General features: G+C 40.6%; 1 protein-coding gene across 1 annotated transcript in view; it reads right to left on the bottom strand.

The window, feature by feature from the left end:
- Nbas (neuroblastoma amplified sequence) overlaps positions 1-22,526 on the bottom strand; it is a 285,612-nt gene that overhangs the window by 95,948 nt on the left and 167,138 nt on the right. Inside the window, exons 39-40 of the mRNA XM_028772232.1 lie at positions 12,669-12,745; positions 12,179-12,316 (exon numbers count right to left, since the gene is read on the bottom strand). Of these exons, the coding sequence (XP_028628065.1) occupies positions 12,179-12,316; positions 12,669-12,745 (215 nt within the window). The remainder of the gene's footprint in view (positions 1-12,178; positions 12,317-12,668; positions 12,746-22,526) is intronic.

Genomic DNA, 22,526 nt, shown 5'->3' on the forward strand with positions numbered 1-22,526 from the left:
ACATACATACATACATACATACATACATACATACATACATACATACATATGTTGTATCTCACAACAGAAATAGACAACAAGGGTAACATGCTTCAGCTTATAGTTAATATTTATTTCCTCTTTACATGTGCAATGTTTTACATATAACTCTGAACTTTCTGCCATGCATATATCTCCCTGTGTGGTATCTACCATTGTGGACTATGTACTGTTTCTGCACCTTCCCACATGATGTGTGTATTTCCTCTCAGCAGAAAGGGTTGCATGCTTGTTCCTAAGGCTCAATATCATATAACACCACACTTATATTCTCTTGGCTAATACAGTCTATGACCACAGTTATATTCCCTTTGCTAATACATTCTATGACACAATCCAAAGACAATGTGCTGAATTAAGTTCTGAAATGGAAGCACACAGAGGTAACAAATACGGCTATCACACAATGTATATAGCCTGCAGGTAGTTTCAAGTACACATATAATCTCCATGTTCACATAAGGCAAAAGAACTAACTGATCTCCTTTCTTCAATCAACACAATCCCGTGTCACCCTGATGTAGGCAGACATGCAGGAGTTGGCAGCTGGATGACCTTGTGACAGCTGGTTCAGTCAGAACTTCACTATCCTGCCTATAAACTGGAAGCAATGATAAAAACAGCTTACCTACCTATTAGAGACTTCAGACAAAATATGCAAACTGAGTATGGTATGAAGTGAGGGAGCTAGGGACAACAAAGATAAAACAAAAATCAAAGGAAAAAACAAAGCAACCACACAAACAAACAAACAAACAAACAAACAAAAAAGGAATGTAGACTTTCCTGAAAGTCTGTAATTGCTCCTGTAGTACAGAATGTATGCTTCCCTTCTCTCATTGTATCATGGCTTCTGCAGGAAGAAGACTGTGAACATTCATAGATCCATCTTTTCCAGAACATAACAGAATCCTCTACAAAAATAAGGTGCACAGTAAACTGTTCTACACTTTAAGTCAATAGTTCCAGTTTATATTTTAGGTTTGCACTTGGTAGAAGGGCAATTTGGACTTCATGCCATTTCTCCACTACAAAAAAACTGTTGATCAACAACTTAATCAGTTTATTGGAAAGTACAAATGACATGTTTTTAAATTTTTTATTAGTTCTGTCTGAATTTTGTACAAGTTTTGATCCTATCTAGTTTTCTTCCCCAAGTCTTCTCCAATCTACCCCTCCCCTATTTTTGCATGCTTTCTATGTTAATTTGTGCCCAGTTTTACATGCTTTCTATGCTAATTTTTGCTACTCAAATAGTCATGGATACGTGGTCTTCTTCTAGAGCTTTATTAACTCATCAAGGGCTACACACTTAGAGAAGTAGACCCTTTCACAGCAGTGAAGAGTTGACAGTAAGTCCTTGGCTACAGGGGGAAGTTCATTCCATTCTCTACACTGGGAACTGGTCTGCTTTGGGCTTCTATAGGTCACATGTCCCAACCACTGTGCGTCTCCCTTATAGTCAGCATCTGCCTCTAGCTCTTACACTCTTTCCACCCTCTCTCCCAATGAGCCCAAGCCTTTGGAAGATAGGTTGTGGAACACATGGTTTTTGGAGGGGTTGAACCTTCCGCAGTCTTATTCTGTGCACCTTGACAGTTGTGAGACTCTGTGCTGGTTGTCATCTACTGTAAACAGAAGCTCATCTGATAAAGTACTTCTTTCTCGACTACGTTATAAAGCCAAGTTACATCCACAGCTTACTCTCAAGGAATTAAAAATCAGTGGGTGACAAACAGGTACACATAAGCAGTTCCCAGTATGCATCTGAATATAAGTTCATTTCAGAATCAGAGGATACCAGTTCTAGGAACTCTGTGGAGAAAGGAACGGATTTCATTTCTTGATTCTTCTGACACTCAGTTTCTAGAAAGGTGAAAGACAAGACTTCACCAGATGATCACCTTCCTAAGATTAATATCCAATGAGTATAAAGGAATTAATAATTAAAATAAAATAAATCTTTACTAGTCCCTCCAGTGTAGAAATGAAAATCTACATCTTTCCTGTATGATTCTGCTAAATATTCAGAATTGAATTCTTTGTAAAAACATAATTTTCAGATCAACAAATTACAGCTAATAGAGTCCCATACAGTTTAAACAATTTAATCTCATCTTCTTTACTGAGAATCTAGCCCTGTGTGAATAATTTTTATTTCACAAATTTCTACATCAAATTTATTCACCATGTCATTGATATATTTATGAATAAAATACTTATATTTAAGTCTGCAGGATGAAAAATCTGAGACTTCATACCTCAGTGTTGAATCTCAACTTATAGAATGACCTGGAGGAGAGGTGTTTTTTAAGACCGGATCTGTGTTAAGGTAGGTGTTAAGAACTCTGTATGAGACTGCCAAGCTGGTGACCAGCAATGCAAGTGTCTGACTCTCAAGCACAAAGCCTTCAAGAAGGAAACAATTTGGTATCCAGAAAAGGTATTCTCTTAAATCTTTCGGACCAGTCAAACATGATACCCACTGCATATATAGGAGACTAGCCACTGGAATCCTTTTACCAGTGACAGAGTACTGCCATTCTATCTTATGGGGGGAAGCTGCTTTCATACTCGCATGTAAAAATGAGTGTAGAAAATGTGGGAATAGCTATCTAATTTGAGCTGTTGCCCAGCCAGTCGTTCCTTCTTTAACAGCACTTTCTGCTCAGATCCCTGAGGACACCTCTTTTGGAAATTAGTCCTTAATAGAATGATGAACAGTGGTATTCTATTAATTGCTTGATGGCAGATTTATTAGAATGGCACATATATGAATTATCAAAATAGCTGTTGAGTTTAGAGACATGATATTTTTCATTATTTCAAATAATTGTGGAAAATATAAGAAAAGGAGACGACTTTTTTACTAAGTCTTCAATGAAAAAGCAAAATTATTTCTGCAGGAGAAACAAAGGAATTAGCCCCAGAGGTCTGGATTTCTGGCATTCCTCTCAATCGCCAAGTTAAATGGCTTTAAACTTGAAGCAATTTCTTCTATATACTTTTCATAAAGACTAAATGAGGCAAGGTGGATAGGTGTGTTGTAGACTTAAGCTGCCTATGTGGATTATTTGCTTACTGACACTATTATTTTCTATCTCTTTCTTAACAGACTTGGCTGGTTATTATTACTTCTAAAATTTAACTTAAATTTTGGTAGAAATTACCCCATGAGCTCATGACTTTTCTCAAAATATTCCAAATTAATTCTGAATCATTCAGTGCTTCATTTGATACACATTCAATCATCTCTAGAAATGTAAAATTTTTAAACTTTCAAAAGTGTTTTCACTTGAATTTCACACCAACCCAGCCATGGGAGACAGCAAGTTGCTCCTGCCTCTCAGATGCCTGCTTGTATTTCAGGGCAAGTGGCTGCAGTCTGGAACTTTGGAAGGGAATCCAAGCCACATGGCCTCCCACTCTCTCCTTACACCACTCATGCATCTCCTAGCCTTCCGTAACCACCCTTGCACCTACCATTATTTGGGAATTTTTGTTGTTTAGAGTATTTTCTTTCTTTTTTTAAATTAATTTTTTTATTGGATACTTTATTTACATTTTATATGTTATTCCCTTTCCCCATTCCCCCCACCCATCCAGAAACCCCTTATGCTATCTCCCCTCCTCCTGCTTCTATGATGATGTGCCCACAAATTCCCCCACACTGGGGCACCCAGTCTTCACAGGACCAAGGAATTCCTCTCCCACCTATGCCCGACAAGGTCATCCTTCCCTACCTATACAGCTGGAGCCATGGGTCCCTCCCTATGTGCTCACAGGCTGGTGGTTTAGACCCTGGGAGGTCTGGTTGGTTGGTATTGTTGCTCTCCCCAAGGGGACTTAAACCCCTTCAGCTCCTTCAGTCTTCTCTCTAACTTCTCCACTGGGAACCCCATGATCAGGTATGCACTCACTGATAAGTAGAAATTAGCCCAAAAACTCACAATACCCAAGATTCAAATCACAGACCACATGAAGCTCTTGAAGAAGAAAGACCAAAGTGTGGGTGCCTTGGTCCTTCTTAGGAGGAGTAACAAAATACGAATGGGAGCAAATATGCAGACAAAGTGTGGGACAGAAACTGAAGGAGGGGCCGTCCACAGACTGCTCCACCTGGGTATCCATCCCATGTGCAGTCACCAAAAGCAGAAGCTGATATGGATGTCAGGAAGTGCATGCTGACAAGAGTGTGATATAGGTGTCTCCTTAGAGGTCTGCCAGAGCCTGACATATACAGAGGCGGATGCTCACAGCTAACCGTTGAACTGTTTAGAGTGTTTTCAAACATCTATTTCTCTTGTCTCTCCACACTATTCGGTTCTCCCTGAAGTCTGAAGACATAATTCATAAGTGTGAAAGCATTCAGACTATAAAAACAAAGACCTCACAGGTTGCTTTGGAATCTTCCATATTCAATATTCAAAGTAATATTACAAAATACCACATAAGCTGAAAAATCTAATAGCATAAAAAAGGTACCAAAATCCCCAAAGGGGAAAGTATGAAGAACTCTTCTATTTACCTCTGAAACAGTAATAAATTTTTAAGGGGTGTATAAAATATGGTTATTTTAAAGAATATAGTCAAGTCATTATGAAGTCAAGGCCTGCGTAAGAATTTATAATAAAAGTCTGCTCATGCTACTACTGTACACTAGTAGAAGGACTAAGTCTATTGTATTTGATAGTTTCCATTTCTAGGTAATATTGTTTGTAAAGTTGTAAACACGTCATATGGTGACCCTTTTAGAGCAATTATTTTGAGATAACTTTCTACTTAGTATTTTCAATTAGTAGCTTTAAAAAAATGCACACATTTTAGAGAGAGTCTTCCATGATGTTCGGGATTTCATCCCTGTTGCATTTGTTTCTCTAGCCTGTGAGACTAAAAGATCTGTCTCCATTTAACTGATACCTTCTCAGAACTTCAAAAGTGACAGCAAGGCCATATCTTCAGACACATTTACACAACCACAAAGGTCAGATGTGAGTGAAAACAAGACACAGAGCAACCTGTCTGAAATATACTCAAATAAATATGAATATTTGTGAAACACTGCTGGACAGGCAGGAAATGGAAACAGATTTTACTGTATGTCATCGCTTCCACCTGTACTTTTTGGCCATGTGTGGATTATGTATTATACATTAAAAATGAAATAAAATTAGGACAAATGTTAGAAGAGGGAATAATTTTTAAGACTCATTTGCCAATCATTATATAAAACTGAGAAGAGGTGAGAAAGGCTGCTCTAAATGCCACCTAAGAAACCTGGTGAGTCCCAGCCCCCGTTGGCTGGCTCAGGACAACCTCGCCCTTCATAAAGCATAGGCAGCAAAGTCTATCCATCCACATACAGCAGCATGCCTGCATGCTTAGCCACAGGGAGTAGAGAGAGATGTGAAAAGACTGAGAAGTCAGAGCCAGGCTGCAGGACAAGCGAGTGAAAGCTGTGCCTCCCTGGGTGTTAATATGTGGAGGCAACAAATTGAAACCGCTTGGATTTCAATTTCCAGGATGATTCATCAGGAGTTTGTCATATTTAATTCCAGACTCAGCGGTGCTGTTTGATGCAGAGGCAGATGCTGAAAAGAGTGAAATCGTGAGTCATTAGTCTGTGGAGCATTGCTGGATACTCAGCACACCCAGCTCCAGTGCGTGTCTCTCCTGCTCCTTCCAGTCCCTGCAGGCTGGACCTCACATCTGCACATCTGAAGCTCTCGGCATCCTAATGTCCCACTGCACAGAATTTATTTCACTGAATTTACTTACATGCCAATTCACAGTCACTGAGAATGTACAGGGAATTAGGTTCTGAGGATACAGGAAGCAATGGGATTTTTGCCCTCAAACACAGTCACTGAATTGAGAGGAGACACATGAGCACTGCCTATAATATTGTTAAGGAGCCTTTCCCTGAGTACATATACAAGAAAAAAAGGAGATGAGAGAAAGAGGCCACTCTCTGTGGAGGAGGCATAAAGGGCATCAAGGAAGGGACCTTGGCTCAGATTCTTCTGTCCATCGTGGCAGGGAGATAGCTGATAAAAAAGGACTAAGTCCACATATCCAGAGAGGTACACAACACAATTTTAATTTCAGAAGAGCTAGAATATAATCTCTGAAAGAGGCAATGTCAGGAAACGAGCCTAGAGGGACAGGAAGAGACAGTCAGTTGACTGGGGGTTTATCTGTCATGCACAGGAGTTTAGATTTCATATTATAAACGCAGCAGCACACGAAAATATCCTGCTGGGAATTTCCATTAGACTTGTATGCCAGAAAGATCACTCAGGTCCAAAAAAAAAAAAAAAAAAAGTGACACTCCTTCTTTTGCAAAAAAGCCAGAGTGCCAGCATGCCCACGTAATGAGCAGAGAAAGCCAGAGTGCCAGCATGCCCACGTAATGAGCAGAGAAAGCTCTGACAGGGTGTCGTTTTCTACTGAAGTAACCTGGAGCAACTCACCACAGTCCTTTGAGTCATTTTCTGCAAAGAGTTGTCCCCTGCACAATGGAGCTGCTCAAAGGACCGAGTGGAGGATGGATGTGATGGAATTTTTAAAGCAGACAAGTAGCTGCAAGGCTCACTTTCCATGTCTATGATGCCTTGGCAATTCCTCTGAACACGGTGCTGAGCTGACTGACTGTCGTTACACCCCTTCCTGACGCTCCCTTGGCCAGCTAAAATGGCCTGCATCTGGACACAGATCAGTTCGTCCTTGCTTGGGCAACTCCTTGCTTTGAACTTCATAAAGTACAATTTTAAGACCAACTCAAATATCTTGTGATAAAATACCACAGTATATATGGCAGAATGATGACACTGTTGGGACTTTGGTATCACTGTTTCCTCTCCAAAATATTCTTCCTATCAGTAGCTGTATAGAGATGCTCATGCTTTACTCAAGGTTAACTTCTATCCACTGACACCTCTCCCGAGATGGCTGAGTACCACACAGGCATGCATACACGCACACTCCTCTACTTCTCATTACTTACTTTTACATTTTGCTCATGGTATTATATGGTAGTTTGAGTGAGAAGTGTCCCCCATAAGAGCATGCTTGAACACTTGGTCCTCTGGTGGTGGCCCTGTTTGAGGGGGTTATGGAATGTTCACAAGGTACAACCTGCTGGATGAAGTACATCACTGGAGCCTGCAGTTTATGGCCTCACCCTACTTCTCCTTCCCTCTCTGCTCTGTGTTCATGTGGAAGACAGGATCCCTCAGCTTCCTGCTCAGTTCTCTTGCTGCCAAGCCTCCTCTCCCATAATGGACATTCCCTCTAGAATCCAAAGCCAAAATAAATTCTTTCACAAATAGCTTTGAGTCATGGTGTTTTCTTGAAGCAGCAAAATGTAACTAACACAAACCCATTTCCCAGGAAAACGCAGTTCCTAAGTGGGGAGGTACTTGATAAACTGTGCTCACTATTGGTTCCTTCAGAATACTGTCTGCCTCAGAGTAGTCAGATGTGACCCAGTCACTAAAAACACACAGCTCGATCTTCCCAAGTATAGTACAGAGCTAGGAGTTTTAAACCATATTCCCAAGAAACATTTGTTTATTATCCTTCATGTCCCAGGACTGGCTCTAAGCACTGGGAAATCTAATAAACACAGCCAACCATGCCTTCAAATACCTCATTACCTAGTGAGTAAAATGTATAAAACCTCTGAAAAAGGGAGTGTGCACACCATGAAGGGGCAAACCCAGTGAGGAGGGCCTGCATAGACAGGCAGTGCTACAGGACACTGCTTGGGCGAGAAGGTGAGCAGTCCTGAGGAAGGTCATAGTGAGGGACAGATGTGATGCATAATGAACCTAACAGCTTTCTATACTTAGTAACCTAGTGACCCCTTCAGGGACTCTGCTTGCTTACAACTTTCAATTTTCAAGATGGGAAATAACACTGATAACTTTTATCACAATTTCCCTCCAAAGAATTCATTAGAGATATTTTTGAAACTAAGAACAGACCACAGGTGGCACTGCTGCAAGACTTCTGGCTTTCTCAAAGCTCCAAGCATGCACTTGTTCTTTCTCAAAGCTCCAAACATGCACTTGTTCTCTCGCCTTCTGTTTTATTCGGTCCTCTGATCCACACTTCATGTTACCATCCTGCAAACAGCTTTAAGCTCTTTACAACTTTATGGAAGTGTGCTTGGCATGCTGGCCACTCTGACCTCCTGACCTCCTATGTCAGCACTTCCCTCTCCCCATGATCTCTCTTACAAGTCATGCGGTTTGGATTTGTGCCTGATGTCATTTGTGTGACAGTGAGTTGGGAGTTATTAGTTGAAACATGAAGGGCCAGCAAAATGTACACAACTAAGGACAGTGACTCTCTTCTAGAATCTACTACTAAACAATCTTTCAGAGGTAAACGGCAAGGGCCCCAAGAGCTCCTCCCCCTTTCCTGACTGTTGAGAGAACTGGTCTTGTATGTACCCAGAGCACATAACTACTGATGATGTGAGCTACTGACTACAGTAGCTATAGTGAGACTAGGGAATGTGTGTCTCACAGCCCTGCACAGGATCCTCTTGCTCTGACATACCACAGGTCAAAGAACATACCTTCTCTTTTCTCTTTCTAATGATTTCTTTTTATTTTTAAATTATGTATATATGTGCCTCTACACACAGGACTACAGGTGCCTACAACTGCCAAAAGAAGGCACTGGATCTGTTAGAACTGGAGTTACAAATGGGTTTAAGCTATATGATGCAGGTGTTCAACGGAACTAAACTCAGGTCCTTGGCAAAAACAGTATATGCTCTTAAGCCCTGGACTACCTTTTCCGTTCCCCTGTACAGCCCTCTTAAGCAGAGGAGAAGAACATTTATAGCTCACTGATGTCAGGCATCTTCCTTGTTTCAACCCAGCGGGAAAGGACAGTGTGAGGGGTGTAACAGGTACAGTTAGTGATAAATGGGCTGAGAAATCTTCAGTCTTTTGAATTCAAGGAAAGTACTGTACAGAGCTATGCATGTAGCAGGATGTTGCTATGCTTGTGATGGTTAATTTTCATTGTCATCTTGATTAAATGTGGAAGCTGAAGTTCTCAGATTAGAAAATCACTCTTCTGAGCGTATTTGTGTTTACAGTAGGCATTAACAGAACAGCCTGCTCTGAACATGGCTTGGATTGTGCCATAGGTCAGAAGGCCAAGTTGAATAAAGAGGAGAAAAAAGGGAATTCTCTTTCATGGCCATCCTCTCATTTCTCTTCCTCCCCACTGCCATGAGGGGCCCAGGCTCTGCCACACACTCATACTGCCTTGACATTTTGGTCGCTTTATACCCCAAACAAATCAACCATGGACCCAGATGTAAAACTGTGAGCAAAGGTCATCCTTCTACCTGTAAGTTGTATTTGGGTTAGTCACAAGTAACACAGAGATGGCACCAGAAAAGTGAGCCTGTGTCTGTAACTTGGGTTCACCATGACTGTGACACCTCAGGAATCAGTTTAAATACTTCCCTTGCTCATCTTCCATTCTCATCTGGAACAGGCATATTTACTTTTGTACTACTGAACAGAGAAAGTGTGTACCTTGCTTTTGTTTTTATGGGGCCCTAGAGATAAGAACTGCCTTGAGTATCAGGGAGACACTTGGAACTTGGCACTGTGAACAGTGTAAGCACTATTAAGACTATGGAGGCTCATGGTGCTGAACTGAATGTGAGCTATCAGGGAGTCAGGACTGGAAAGTGGTGATCTAATGAAATATACCTTGGTGTCACATTGATAAGAAATACTTATATCCCATAGTCTAAGAGACAAGATGGAATAAAAGGGGGTAGGAGAAATTCATACTATTCCTCCTCCTTTCTCTGCAACTTCTGCCATGTTCCTATTATGAAGATGGGGGATGCCTCCTTCCAGCAATGAGGTCAACCAGATATGAACTCAAACCTTGGAACTATGAACAACAGCAGCAATCATTCTTTTAGAATTGTTTTTCTTGGGTGATTGCAGAAATGACCAAAAGCTAATGACCACAGTGACATAGACTGAAATGGAAGAGAGAATCTTCTTTCCAGCACGTGCACTGAATGTCAAGATATCCACTCAGAGAATTCAGTCAAACATGCTCTGAGATTTCAACTGATCTTCTGAGGAAATATTCAAGTCTACAACAAAGTACAAAGCATTTCCCAAAGTAAAGGTTTACTAAGTTTCAACAAATTGGTATCTTAAAGCAAATTACTTGTTCCTTTTGTGTGTAATATGTACTAATGAAAATAAGCACAAAATAAACTCAGCACATTTCCCTATTTAGTTACTAATTAATCTCCATGACAAGATGTCTGTGCTAGTTTGATGACAGTGGCCCCAGGGACTCATATGTTTGGACACTTGGTCCCTATTTGGTGGAACTATTTGGAAAGAAGTAGGAGGTGTGGCCTTGTCTGCGGAGGTGTGTCACTCAAGTGGGCTTTGAGCTTTCATGGAATCATGCCGTCTTCAATGCCTCCTGCTTGCAGTTTGAGACATGAACGCTCAGCTGTTCCTACCACCACACTTTCACTCTGCCATCCGGGTTGTAACCCTCTGGGACCATAAGCCCAATTACACATTTTCTTTTATAAGTTGCCTTTGTCACTGTCTTTTGTCATAACAAGAGAAAAGAAACTAATATCTAACCAAAGCAAGTCAAGGGAGAAAAGGTTTGCTTTTACATATAATTTCAAAGGTTCCCATCCAGCACAGCAGGGAAGAGGCATGCTGGCTGGAAATGCTCTGGATGTGGGGGTGGTGGATTGCAGTGTAGTTTATTCCCATCTAGAAAGGTCAAAAAATAAGGGACTTGGGCCATAAAGAAAAGGAGATAATTGCTGTCAGGCTTTGCCCAGTTGGCCACTTTTGCTACATTAGTCAGTTCCAAAGTTTCCAAGGCCTTCCAAACCAGTGTCAGTTCCTGAGAGCCAAATGTCAGCATGTATGGTTGTGTCACATTAAGGCCACTATATTCCTTACATCCAAGTACTTCATTCTCAATCTATATCATGATATGCATTGATATGCATTTACTTTAATTTTTTTCACATCCTTAGGAATTGACTCCAAGGTCTTGCACATGCTTTACTTTTGCTACAATCCCTGGTGCTATTTTGTTTCACATAAAACTGTCCGAGGTTTTAAAACAAAATTAGAGTAACTTTATGTAAAACTGGTAACCATAATTGTAGACAGTAGAAGTTACAACCAAGAGACAGACTTAAAGTCCTCAAATAAATACCTCAGATTCAGTGGGTGTAAGAGTACAATGCTATTTCTTAGTCAAGCAGTACTGAGATACTCAAAACACATCTGGGAGCAATTCATACCCTACAATGGCTACGTCCTAGGAAGATGTGGTACACCCTTTCCGTTTAAATAAAAATTGAAGATGAGAGCAATTGTAGTCACAAGTATAATGTGTTTTCACATACTTTAAGGGTCTGATTTGTTTATAATGGTTATGACAGCTAGAATTTTGATGCACCTCTAAAATTATTTCTTTAGAGTCTGCCTTAGCCAAGGGGAGAAGAATCCTGCTTCAGCTACCACAGATGAAATCACTTCCCTGGACTGTGATCCTGCATGTAAAAATAAAGGAAACTAACAGCATGTATGCATTTTTATCTCTAACTGTAAATTCCATATGAGTTGCTGCTGCAAGCTCCTGCTATAAGCTCCTACTACAAACTCCTGCTGCAAGCTCCTGCTGCCTTGATATTTCTGCCATGATGCTTTGCACATGTGAGCTAAAGATAAACTTTTTATCCCTAAATAACTTTTGTCCATATTTTATCACAAGAACAGGAAAAGAAAGTAAGACGTCTACTTTGCTAATTTAGAGAACCAGCATCCACTGTGGATGTGACTTTAAAAAATTCTACCTTTTAGTCTTTCCTAGTAAGTACAATCATCTATGAAAGGAAAAGGACAGAGAATCAGGATTCTCCATCCATATTAGACAATCTGCCTCTTCCTGCTACCTGAGAAGCAACTAAGTCTCACAGAAGAGACCAGCACTGTCTTCTAGGAAGTATTTGCACACAAGGAAAAGGGGTTATTATAACTATTACAGAACAGCTGTAGGTTGACTCACTAGTAGAGTAGAAACTGTAAAGACTCACCCTGTAAAGAGGATGGCATTTGTCCCTGAAACATGGAGCCAAGCGGGCATAGATCTGCAGGCTGTAGTAGTAGGCTGCCAGCTGGAGAGACAGTGCTGAATGAGCCTGCTTCTCGAAGCACTTGTTAGCATCCAACACCTAGAAGAAGTACCACAGAATCGAGCTAAGGCAAATGGTGAGACCATTAGACATGACCACATGGTGACTGGCCTAGGACTACAGACCACAGTTCCATCATAGCAACTTGATCGCATCACAACATGCAGTAGGAAAGCTTGGAAGAAAGGTAGAGTTCATTCTATAAAAGCAGATTGAAAGATGAACATCAATGATACATCATAGAGTGTAGTCTCCAGATACTAACTAGGCCCTTCTAGTACCTAGGAATTATAAGCAAAAGAGGACACATACAACACAACAGCTTCACTGACGATGACTCCCAGGAGAGAAATTTGCTTATTTATGTACTTTGTTGGTAAGGTAAGCTTACCTGAGGTAAGGCAAGGAGATAAGCAAGAGCCAATGTCATGTCATTCGGCAAAGCGTCACTTGCTAGTTGTAAGAGAACTGAATGTAGAGGGGATAAAAACAAAAACTGCATTACTCAGGGAGAACTTGCTATTGTTATTTTGTTAAATAGTCACGCTGTTGTGATTATTTCTAAATACTTCTGGTTGTACACCTGAGCTGTGCTCAGCCTTTCTCAGAGGCTGTATTCTGCAGAGGGCAGCATTGAGTGGACAGATGCATGGGGCTGAGAACGAGAGGTGAGTGTTCAACAGGGCTGGAGACATCTATAGCAACCTCCCTCACCCCTACCTGACATGTGCAGGGACCATCAGGAAGAGAAGAATCTCAGAGCCAGAAGATGGAGAGTAGTAATGAGAAACACTGCCTTCTGCAGCTGACAGATACTGGGAGAGGGGAATCACTGTTGCTTGAGAACCGTGGGCACCATTAGCACTTCCCATGTTCCTCTGGTGAGCGGCTCACAGCCATTACACAAAGAAAACACTAACTGGACTTAGTAGAGTACAAAAGAGAAAAAAAAGTTGAACTGGGAGGAGGCCTGTTCAGGGAGCTATGTGGGAATGTGGACATGGAAATGGGTGGGACATATGGTTACTATACATATGTATGATATTCTTAACAACAAAAAGACTTTTAAAACTCCAGGGCATTCTTTGTTAAAAGTTTCATGCTTTTAGCCTTGTACGATTTCAATGGACAAATAGCTTCAGATGCTTTAACTGTTCATGAAAATCTACTTGACACTGACTTAACACAGACCATAGACAACTATTAAACAGTAACTTCCCCATGACTGGGAAAGTTTGAAGTATATTTCACTAACATTTGAGGCAATCTGGTCAGAGCATCTCTTGCAAAGCTCAAGCATAAAGACAACCATGACGAATCCTCAGAACATAGTCTTTTTAAAGACTAGGGCCATGCTGCAAAATCATGTGTATCGAGAACTGCAAACTGGGGTAATTACATAAATATCGTAAGACCGGTACAGTAGAACACCTTTATAAGGGGCTGCAGAGATGGCTCAGTGGTGGCTGCTCTTCCACAGAACCCAGGTTCAATTCCCAGAACATACATGGTAATTCACTCACCCGTAATGCCAGTTTCAGGGAATCCAAAGCCTTCTTCTGGTCTCTGTAAGCACCAGGCACATACATGGTACACAGACATATATGCACTCACACCAAACACCAGTTGATATAAAGTACACTTTAAAACATACAGTATGGGATTGCACAACCAATCTGGAAATCAATCTGGCAGTTCCTCAGAAAACTAGAAATTGTTCTACCTGAACACCTAGCTATACTGCTTCTGGGCATATACCAAAATGATGTTCCACCAAATCACAAAGACACATGTTCTACTATGCTCACTGAAACTGTATTTGTAATACTTGGAAACTGGAAACAACACAGATGTCCCTCAACCAAAGAATGAATACAGAAAATGTGGTTCATTTACACAATGAAATAATACTCAACTATTGAAAACAAGGATGTCATTAAATTGGCAGGCAAATGGATAAAACCAGAAAATATCATCCTAAGTGAGGTAACTGAGACCCAAAATGATATGCATGGTATGTACTCACTGATAAGTGGATATTAACCATGAAATACAGAATACCTATGATATGCCACACAGACCCAAAGACGGCAAACAAGAAGGAAGGCCCAAGTGAGGATGCTTCAATCCCACTTAGAAGGGAACAAAATAGTCATGGGTGGCAGAGGTAGGAAGGGACCTGAGTGAGAGAGAGGAAGGGGAGGAATAGGAGGAGCAGGGTCAGGTATGGGGAGAGACAAGAGAGGGGCCCAAAGGCAAGGAGAATGAATGGAAATCTGAAGCTCCTGGGGTGGGGTGGGGGGGCTGATCTCTAGAAAGTCCCAGAGAATTGGCATGGGGGAGACTCCCAGGACTCAATGTGCGTGACCTTAGCCAAGATGCCTAACAGTGGGACATGAAACCTAAACAGGCTACAGCCTGTAGCCAAGAAGGACCCACAGTGAAAGGACAAGGGTACCAACCCACCCACAAAACTTTCAACCCAAAATGTGTCCTGTCTAAAAGAAATCTAGGAACAAACGAAGCAGAGATTGAAGGAATAGCCAACCAATAACCGGCCTCACCTTAGACCCATCCCATGGGTAAGCACCAATGTCTGACATTATTAATGATAGGATGTTATGCTTACAGACAGGAATATAACCTAACTGTCCTCTGAGAGGCTCTACACAGCATTTGACCAAAACAGATGCAGATCCCCATAGCCAAGGACGGGATGCAGGCTGGGGACCCTTATGGAAGAGTTGGAGGAAGGATTAACAGCCCTGAAAAGAATAGGAACTACACAGGCAGACCAACAGTGTCAACTAACCTAAACCCCTGAAAGCTCCCAGAGACTAAGCCACCAACCAAAGAGCATGAGTTTGACCAAGGCCTCCTGGGACATATGTATCAGAGGGCTGCCTTGTCCTACCTCCGTGGGAAAAGATGTGCATAGTCCTGCAGAGACTTGATGCACCAGGGTGGGAGGATACCCAGTAGGAGCCCACCTTCTCAGAGGCAAAGAAGTGGGGAGGGGAGGAGGGACTCTTTGAGGGGGAACTATGAGGGGACAGGATTTGGGATCTTAATTTAAAAAATAAAATAATATAAAAAACATAGGTTTGTAATTTAGGAAAAACCTCTGTTATTATAATAAAGACAATTTTGTTCTTTCCAAGAACAATCCTCCATCTCACGATCCACAAAAATAAAATGATTGGCTTTACTCATGTATTAAAATTCTCTAATCATTAACCATTTATCCACAAAAGTTGTTACAAGCAACAACCTGCCAATATCATGACCTTAATAAAACAGTCCATGGCCAATCAGTTCAAGGTTTACACATAATTTGTTTTGGTAAGGATGTAATATATTTTTGCCCTTAGTCAAATCCCTTATAATCATATACACTTGAATTCATTGCTTTTAAAAAAGATACATATTATTAAAAGCTGTATTCAGTCCCACCACTGAGGTATAAGCACTCCACAATTGTTGCTGCTTTATCTACTACAGCACTCAATTGGAATCACACTGGATGTCTATCAACAGATGAATGGGGAATGAGAATTTGGTATATGTACGGTAGAATACTATTTAGCTGTAAAGAAAAATAAAATCATAAAGTATGCAGGAAAATGGCTTGATCTAGAATGTACAATATTAAGCAATGTCACACACAGAAAAATCTGCACATTCTCTTTCATTTGTGGAATCTAGAATATTACACATATGCAAACAAATATACATGTGAATACTGTATAACAGGAAGAGAAGAAAGGCTAATCTAGGGGATGAGGATGAATTAACAGCGGGCAATGAACATGAGTTATGAAGGAAGACACAAGCTGCTTTATGCTAGCTCTATGATGCACTTTCCATTGTTTGTGGTGAGAAACTGCATATACATCTATTCCATAGTGAAAGTAAAAACCCAGTGAGAGACGCTAGAGCCTCTGTGCAACATGACAACAAACTGGATAGAAATTCACTGAACTGTAGAAGCTTTTGGACCTAGTTAATTTCAGTGTGTGTGTGTGTGTGTTTGTGTGTGTGTGTGTTTGCAAAATTTTTAAATAAAAATATACTAAAATGAAAAAGAATTCTGTGTGACTAATCCGAAGGGGGAAACATTGATTCTAGAAACACACTGCAGGATTCCCACAGGGGTCTTGCTCTACTTGGACATAGATTTAAGTGATCACTATAATCCAAGCTTAACTGATAGCTGGAATAATGAGGCACAACCTTTACATGCCAAAGGAGCCCTAGAATTTAAATTTTCCTGTGGTGATTCTAAGGAGAAAATACTGAGCTGTCTCTTCTGCGCCTCTTGCAAAATGTTATGCTTCTATAAAGAAGAGTTCTATCCCCAGTGTTTTCTCCAACCCTTAGGAACCAAAGGAACCAAAGTTGGGCCTCCAGAGAAATCATATACTTCCAAAACTGTGTTCAAATCAACAGATACTCATTTCAAAACCCATTTCCAAACTCAGTCTCAATCAGTATCAAGAAAAACTTTCTCTAACTAGACATTCCCTAAAATAAGAAGTCTTTGACATTCAGGAATCAATTAATTAGGACAAGAGCAAACAATATTTTTCCTCTGAAGAAATAATTCTTAAAGAACAATATAAAAAGTCCAGATCACCTCTTTGCCAACAATTATAGGAACAAGACAGAAGTACCAGGAGATGAACATGTTCTAGAAGACTTCAAGCTTAAGGATAAACTACAGCATAAGTTACCTATCTCAGAGACCTGAAAACTAGAGAAGAACACATGTGAAGCATAGGCCACTCAAGATTCTGGACTACTTAAGAAAAATTTAATTGTACATGACAAACACACACACACACACAAATATCAGTCAGTAATGGGACTTAATTTCCCAGGTGGCTCTCTGAGGACAGCTCAAGTTCTGACCCCTATCTGTCTCACCTTGTCTACCATTCAGTATTTGTCTAACAGTCCTTGGGGAAACTTAAAGGAAAAAAAAAAAGTCCAGGCCCTCACACACTGAGAACTGTTCCCAGCTAATGTTATTTCTTGAAGTCTTTTCAAATATGACCGTTTATTGAAACCTAACCTAGTTTATTTTCACTTCTACTACAATTTTTTTCAGATCATCTCACATCTTTATCTGAACCCACTCATCTCTTCCTGAGTATCTCTCAGGAGTGTCTGCCTCACATGTGGCTTTGCTCCAGCAAGTGCAGAACCTTTATTTCCCAGAGCTGTGGCTGGACCAAGCTCACCTGGGAAATTAAGTCCCACTACTGACAATCTTCTCATCACATCTTTATTGTAACATCAACTCGACTTTTCCTTGATTTACTGTGCATTTTGCTGTTTCCACAAAATGAAGCCCCCATTGAGGCATGAATGTTTGCTACCACAGGGTATGTTCCTGAGACTATGCTTACAACGTAGGAGATTCTCCACAGCAAACAAATAAGGCAACCAGAAGAGAAATGAAGGCAGTTAGAATAAACAGCCTCCAGCAAACATCTCTGAAGGGAAAATCTTCACTGGATTCAGAAATTCCAGAAGGCTTATTTTAAAAAGAGCTATACATGTATCTCAGATACAAGTCCCAAACTCTTACTAAAATCTCTGAACTTATGTGTGTGTGTGTGTGTATGAATGTAAGTATGTATGTATGTAAGTATGTAGGTATATATGTATGTATATATATAATATATATGTATATATATATATATATGTATGCATTACATAACACATACAGTTTGTTATACCAAAAAAAAAAAAAAAAAGAAAATAGGCCAATTTCATGGACAACAAATCACACTTGAAGTTTCGTCCAAGGGCTGTTATTGCCCAGCAGTGAGAGTCATCACTGTGGACACAACTGCATCTCCAGACACCAGATACACAGTCAAGCTGATGATATGCTCTATTCTCTATTTGTACAAAGCTTTGACATTGTGGAGTCCTTACTTATCCCAGAGAAGCTACCAGCCCAGAGCCAGCTGATGCTGGAGATGGTGAACAAGTTCCCTGTGAGCATAGCTTTGACATATACCCAGACTTCAACTCTGATCCAATTCCTCTGACATTGTTGTTATACACTAACAATTATCTGTTTTAATCACTCGAGGGCCTGCTACTATACATGAGAGTCTAAAATGGATAGCTTCAGGCTATCTATTCAAACCAAAGTTAACCTTGCCCATGCCTACCTCCCCTCCTGTGAAAACACAAAGGTCTTTAAACATGCTTTCCCACTGCTGACTACCAGGTGCTTTCACCCTTGTTTTAGGGATCTGTAGCAACCACTTCCTTCATGACTGTCATTTTATGTGTCTGTACACCTAAAGAAATCTAAAATCCCAGGTAAAGTTTAGAACAACTAGGGCAGGATGTAGAACTATACAGTGAAATGATAAAACAGGAAGGGAGTCATCTTTAGAATTAGACAGCCCTGGGGAAAAAAAAATGATCAAGTCCTCCTGATCTGAGTTTTAGCACAGAGAAAGCTCCAGACTTTAAAGTTCTGCTATATGTAGGATACCTTCGTCAACCCATCCGGGACTGGCTAGTAACCAAAGACATTAATGAATGTGCTGCAAAGCATTTCACGTCTTCACTACAGAGGATAAGCAGAGACCGCAATAGCCTTGTGTCAGCTTAGTTCAGGCTTACATGTCAAACAAGTTACAAAAAGCTCTTTGGTTTTCAGAGCATCTTGTATTTGGGGTCTGAGCATATTGGCCTCTTAAGTGAAGAGCAAGTGAAGCAAAGCATGTAGTCAGAGCGGTCTCCAGCAAACAGTGCTCAGCGGCCCCCTTCTTCTATCAGTGGCTGGCTTGAGGTGTTTTTTTTTTTTTCTTCTCAGTTAGGACTATTTTCCCCCAAATACTGAAGGATGGGAAGTCCTTCCTGTAATAGGTACTACAGTGGTAAAAGAGACTATTACTTCCATTTGATATAATCATAATTAATGAATTAGTAATTGCATTTAAGGATGAAGACCAATTTCACTCAGAAGGAAGTACACACTCAGCCATCCCTGAATAAGGGAATGTGTGTGTGTGTCCGGGCTGTGTTTCCTGGTGCCTATCACTCCTACACAGCATTTAACAGTCAGATGAGTCAGTAGCCCCTCAGCTTCCCTGTAGAAGATGGCAACGCTTTCCATTCATCTGCATATGAGACTTCAGAGTCCCAGTATGTCCTTCTTTTCCTGTGTGCCTTATGCCAACACACAAGTCATGGACATCAAGGCAAAAATATTCTTCCTTTGGCAACTAGTCATTCTAACACCTCGACAACATCCCTTCCTTTTCACTGTTCATCTTAAAGAAGTGGTTCAGCACAAGGTATTCACATCCTTCCCTTCCATTCCCTGGGTTTTGCATCACTGTCTCCCAACTGATATGAAACCATGGGCCGTAAGATTTTCTTCAACTCGTACAATGATGCACAGTGGTAGATGATTCTGTCTCTGGGCTTCAACAGCATGAATTTTCCTTTACCTGTTCCCAAATAATCTTCCTCTACCTCTTCTTCCTTGAGTACTGGGTGAAGGTAGCGGTCATTTTATCATAGTCTCATTTTACAGGTTATCCCCTGGAATACACCTTCAAAACCTTGATGTCGACAGACTCTCTGGTCTATTTCTCTTTTCACTTAATCTATCTCAGAAAACTTATATTATCAAATGTCAGTTGAAGATGGTACATAAATTTTGTCCCAACTTAATCTTTACCCAATGTTTTTAACATTTCTGAAGCCTTTCAGTCTTCTCCCTGTACAGCAGACTTAAAACTCCAGAGCATCTAGGAATTGCTGGATTAAATACTATGCATTTGATTCCTTCAGAAAATATCAGACCCCTTTTACTGTTTAAACAAGCAGGAAGTTATCAAAACTGCCAGGGAATCACCACCAAAGCTTTCACACATATCCTTCATCCCATGCCACAGATTCCTGATTAGGTTTTTGTCATGTAAAAGCATGACTTTTAACAATCTTCCATCTCCTCTCTACCTAGTCCCTAGTGTCTCTCTCCTTCCAGATCCTTCTTCACACAGTGGTCCTACTGTAATGTTAATCAAGCATGTATATCTGTGCCCCTCTCCAGATCAGAACAACAATAAAACCTTTTCCAGGTACACTTATTGTTTAAACAATGAAAGTTAAATTTTCTTTTTTGGGCTGAGTGAGTGGTGACTGTATTTGTGCTTTCAGATGCTACACACACAGCCTGACATTCAGATGTGGCCTGTGTTCATGGGATTCCTCTATGTAACAAGAACAAAAGCACTAAAACAAAACCACCTACCATTTTTAATATATCTGCTTTAACAGGCTATATATTGGACTGATGCTTTGCATGAAGTAGCATTCCTCTGAAACTAGGTAATATTATCTCAAATCTTATAAACACAGGCCCAATCCAAAAACCAGTTGTATGTATACACAGAAAACCAGAAATACAAATAAGATAGTCACCATCAATACGAGTTAGGCTGTTGACATCTCCTGCTATTACAGGCAATGGACCCACCCACTCTGCTTTTTAATGTATGTTACTAACCTTTGCAGGACAGATTTCTAGTGTAGCATTACTGCATGGAATGACACACAACTGTAATTCTCATGGCTGTTGATAAGTGGCCTTAAGTGGCCTGTGTTTCTCAAGTCCCTTAAGCTCTTGCTCTCCACAGCCCCGGTGCCAGGACTGCTTGAAGTGCTGCGGCAGTTGACTCATACTTGAATGTCTTAATCTGTTTGACTAGGTTTTTAACATCTATTTCAACTGCCCAAGAAAAGAAGAACATGTTCAAAATTCTCTATATAGGAAAACCCTTCACTCATGAAATGAAACCCTGAAATTATCCCTAGTAGAAGGCCCTTGAGACTTCCATTCCTTTCTGGGGAACCATGGTTAATAACTGAACACATGGTACACTGTTAAGTTCTTCTGTGATTAGGTTCTCCTTGTCAAACAACTCTACAAAAGAAAGTTCAAGTTAAACTATGAGCAATGGAAACAAGAAGATGAGGCAGGATGGAACAAGAAAGTGAAGTGGGCAAAGGGAGTGAAAGGCACCCCTCACCCCTGTGCACTGGCTCAAATTTCTCAATAAAAGTGAAGAATTACAAAACTACCACCAGGATCTAAAGAACTGCAAAGCCCTATGGAGTGAGATTGAGAGCTGTCTGAGAATTTAAACAGCTAATGAGTATTGCACATGGCCAATCTATTTGTAAACTAAGTTCAGCCTTAACAGGACATCATATAAGCCACATTACAGGTGTCTTTACAGAGGAAAATTGTTTAACAATTAACTATACTACCTTGTATTTATAAACTGTAAAGTTTACTTAATATTTAAACTTTGCTTAATCGTTAAACCTACTTACAAATTATATCCTTTCACTATCATAATCTTACAGACCACAAATCATATATACAACATTTGCCAGACACATGACTTTCTTGAGACAGTCCCACCTAGCCTTGGGTGTATTCTAACTTATCTTCCTTCATAAATCCCAATTCTGTTCCTGTCTCCTTCCCAGGAATCTTTTCTGAGGCTTTCATCAAGGTGCTGGCTTCCCCCGAGTGAGATTTCCTAAAGGGGAACTGTCTATGCTTTGACATCTCCCACTGACACTGACATAGGTACTGGGAAGCACCAAAAGACAGACTCTGGAAGTGGCTGCCACTTAGAGGAACGGATGGCACTGGTGAATCATCCATCTTCAGGGTGGATTCTATATGGAAGGTATGTCAACATGCTGTACTGGTCAGAACCTGCAAGACTGAAGAACTCAAACCCACAATACCCACCACATTTGAACAGTAAAAGAGGTCTGGCATTTTCAGAAGGAATCAAATGCATAGTATTTAATCCAGCAATTCCAAATTCCAAATCTGCGTAACTGAAACAGAAATATGTGTCTACAACACTTGCATCAGGAAGTCCACAGCAGCTTTTTATAACAGCCACGGTCAGAATCTGCCATGTCTTTTCAGAAGAGAATAAATACAGTTTCATATTCATATAATGAACAAAAGCAATGTACCAAAAGTCGTGCCACAGATAGATCTCAAACACTCTCAAATTAAATTTTACAAGGAGAATGCACACCAAGTTATTATACTACATGTGTCTACAACTTTGAAAACATGCATACAGTGGCAAAGTCAGACATAGGGGCCTTCTAGTTGGGTGGGAAGTGCATTGAGCAGGAAAAGGGAGCAGAGCTCTGGGATGACAGTAACATTCTG

The sequence above is a fragment of the Grammomys surdaster genome, unplaced genomic scaffold (assembly GCF_004785775.1).
Source record: "Grammomys surdaster isolate TR1022 unplaced genomic scaffold, NIH_TR_1.0 212, whole genome shotgun sequence".
NCBI lineage: Eukaryota > Metazoa > Chordata > Mammalia > Rodentia > Muridae > Grammomys > Grammomys surdaster.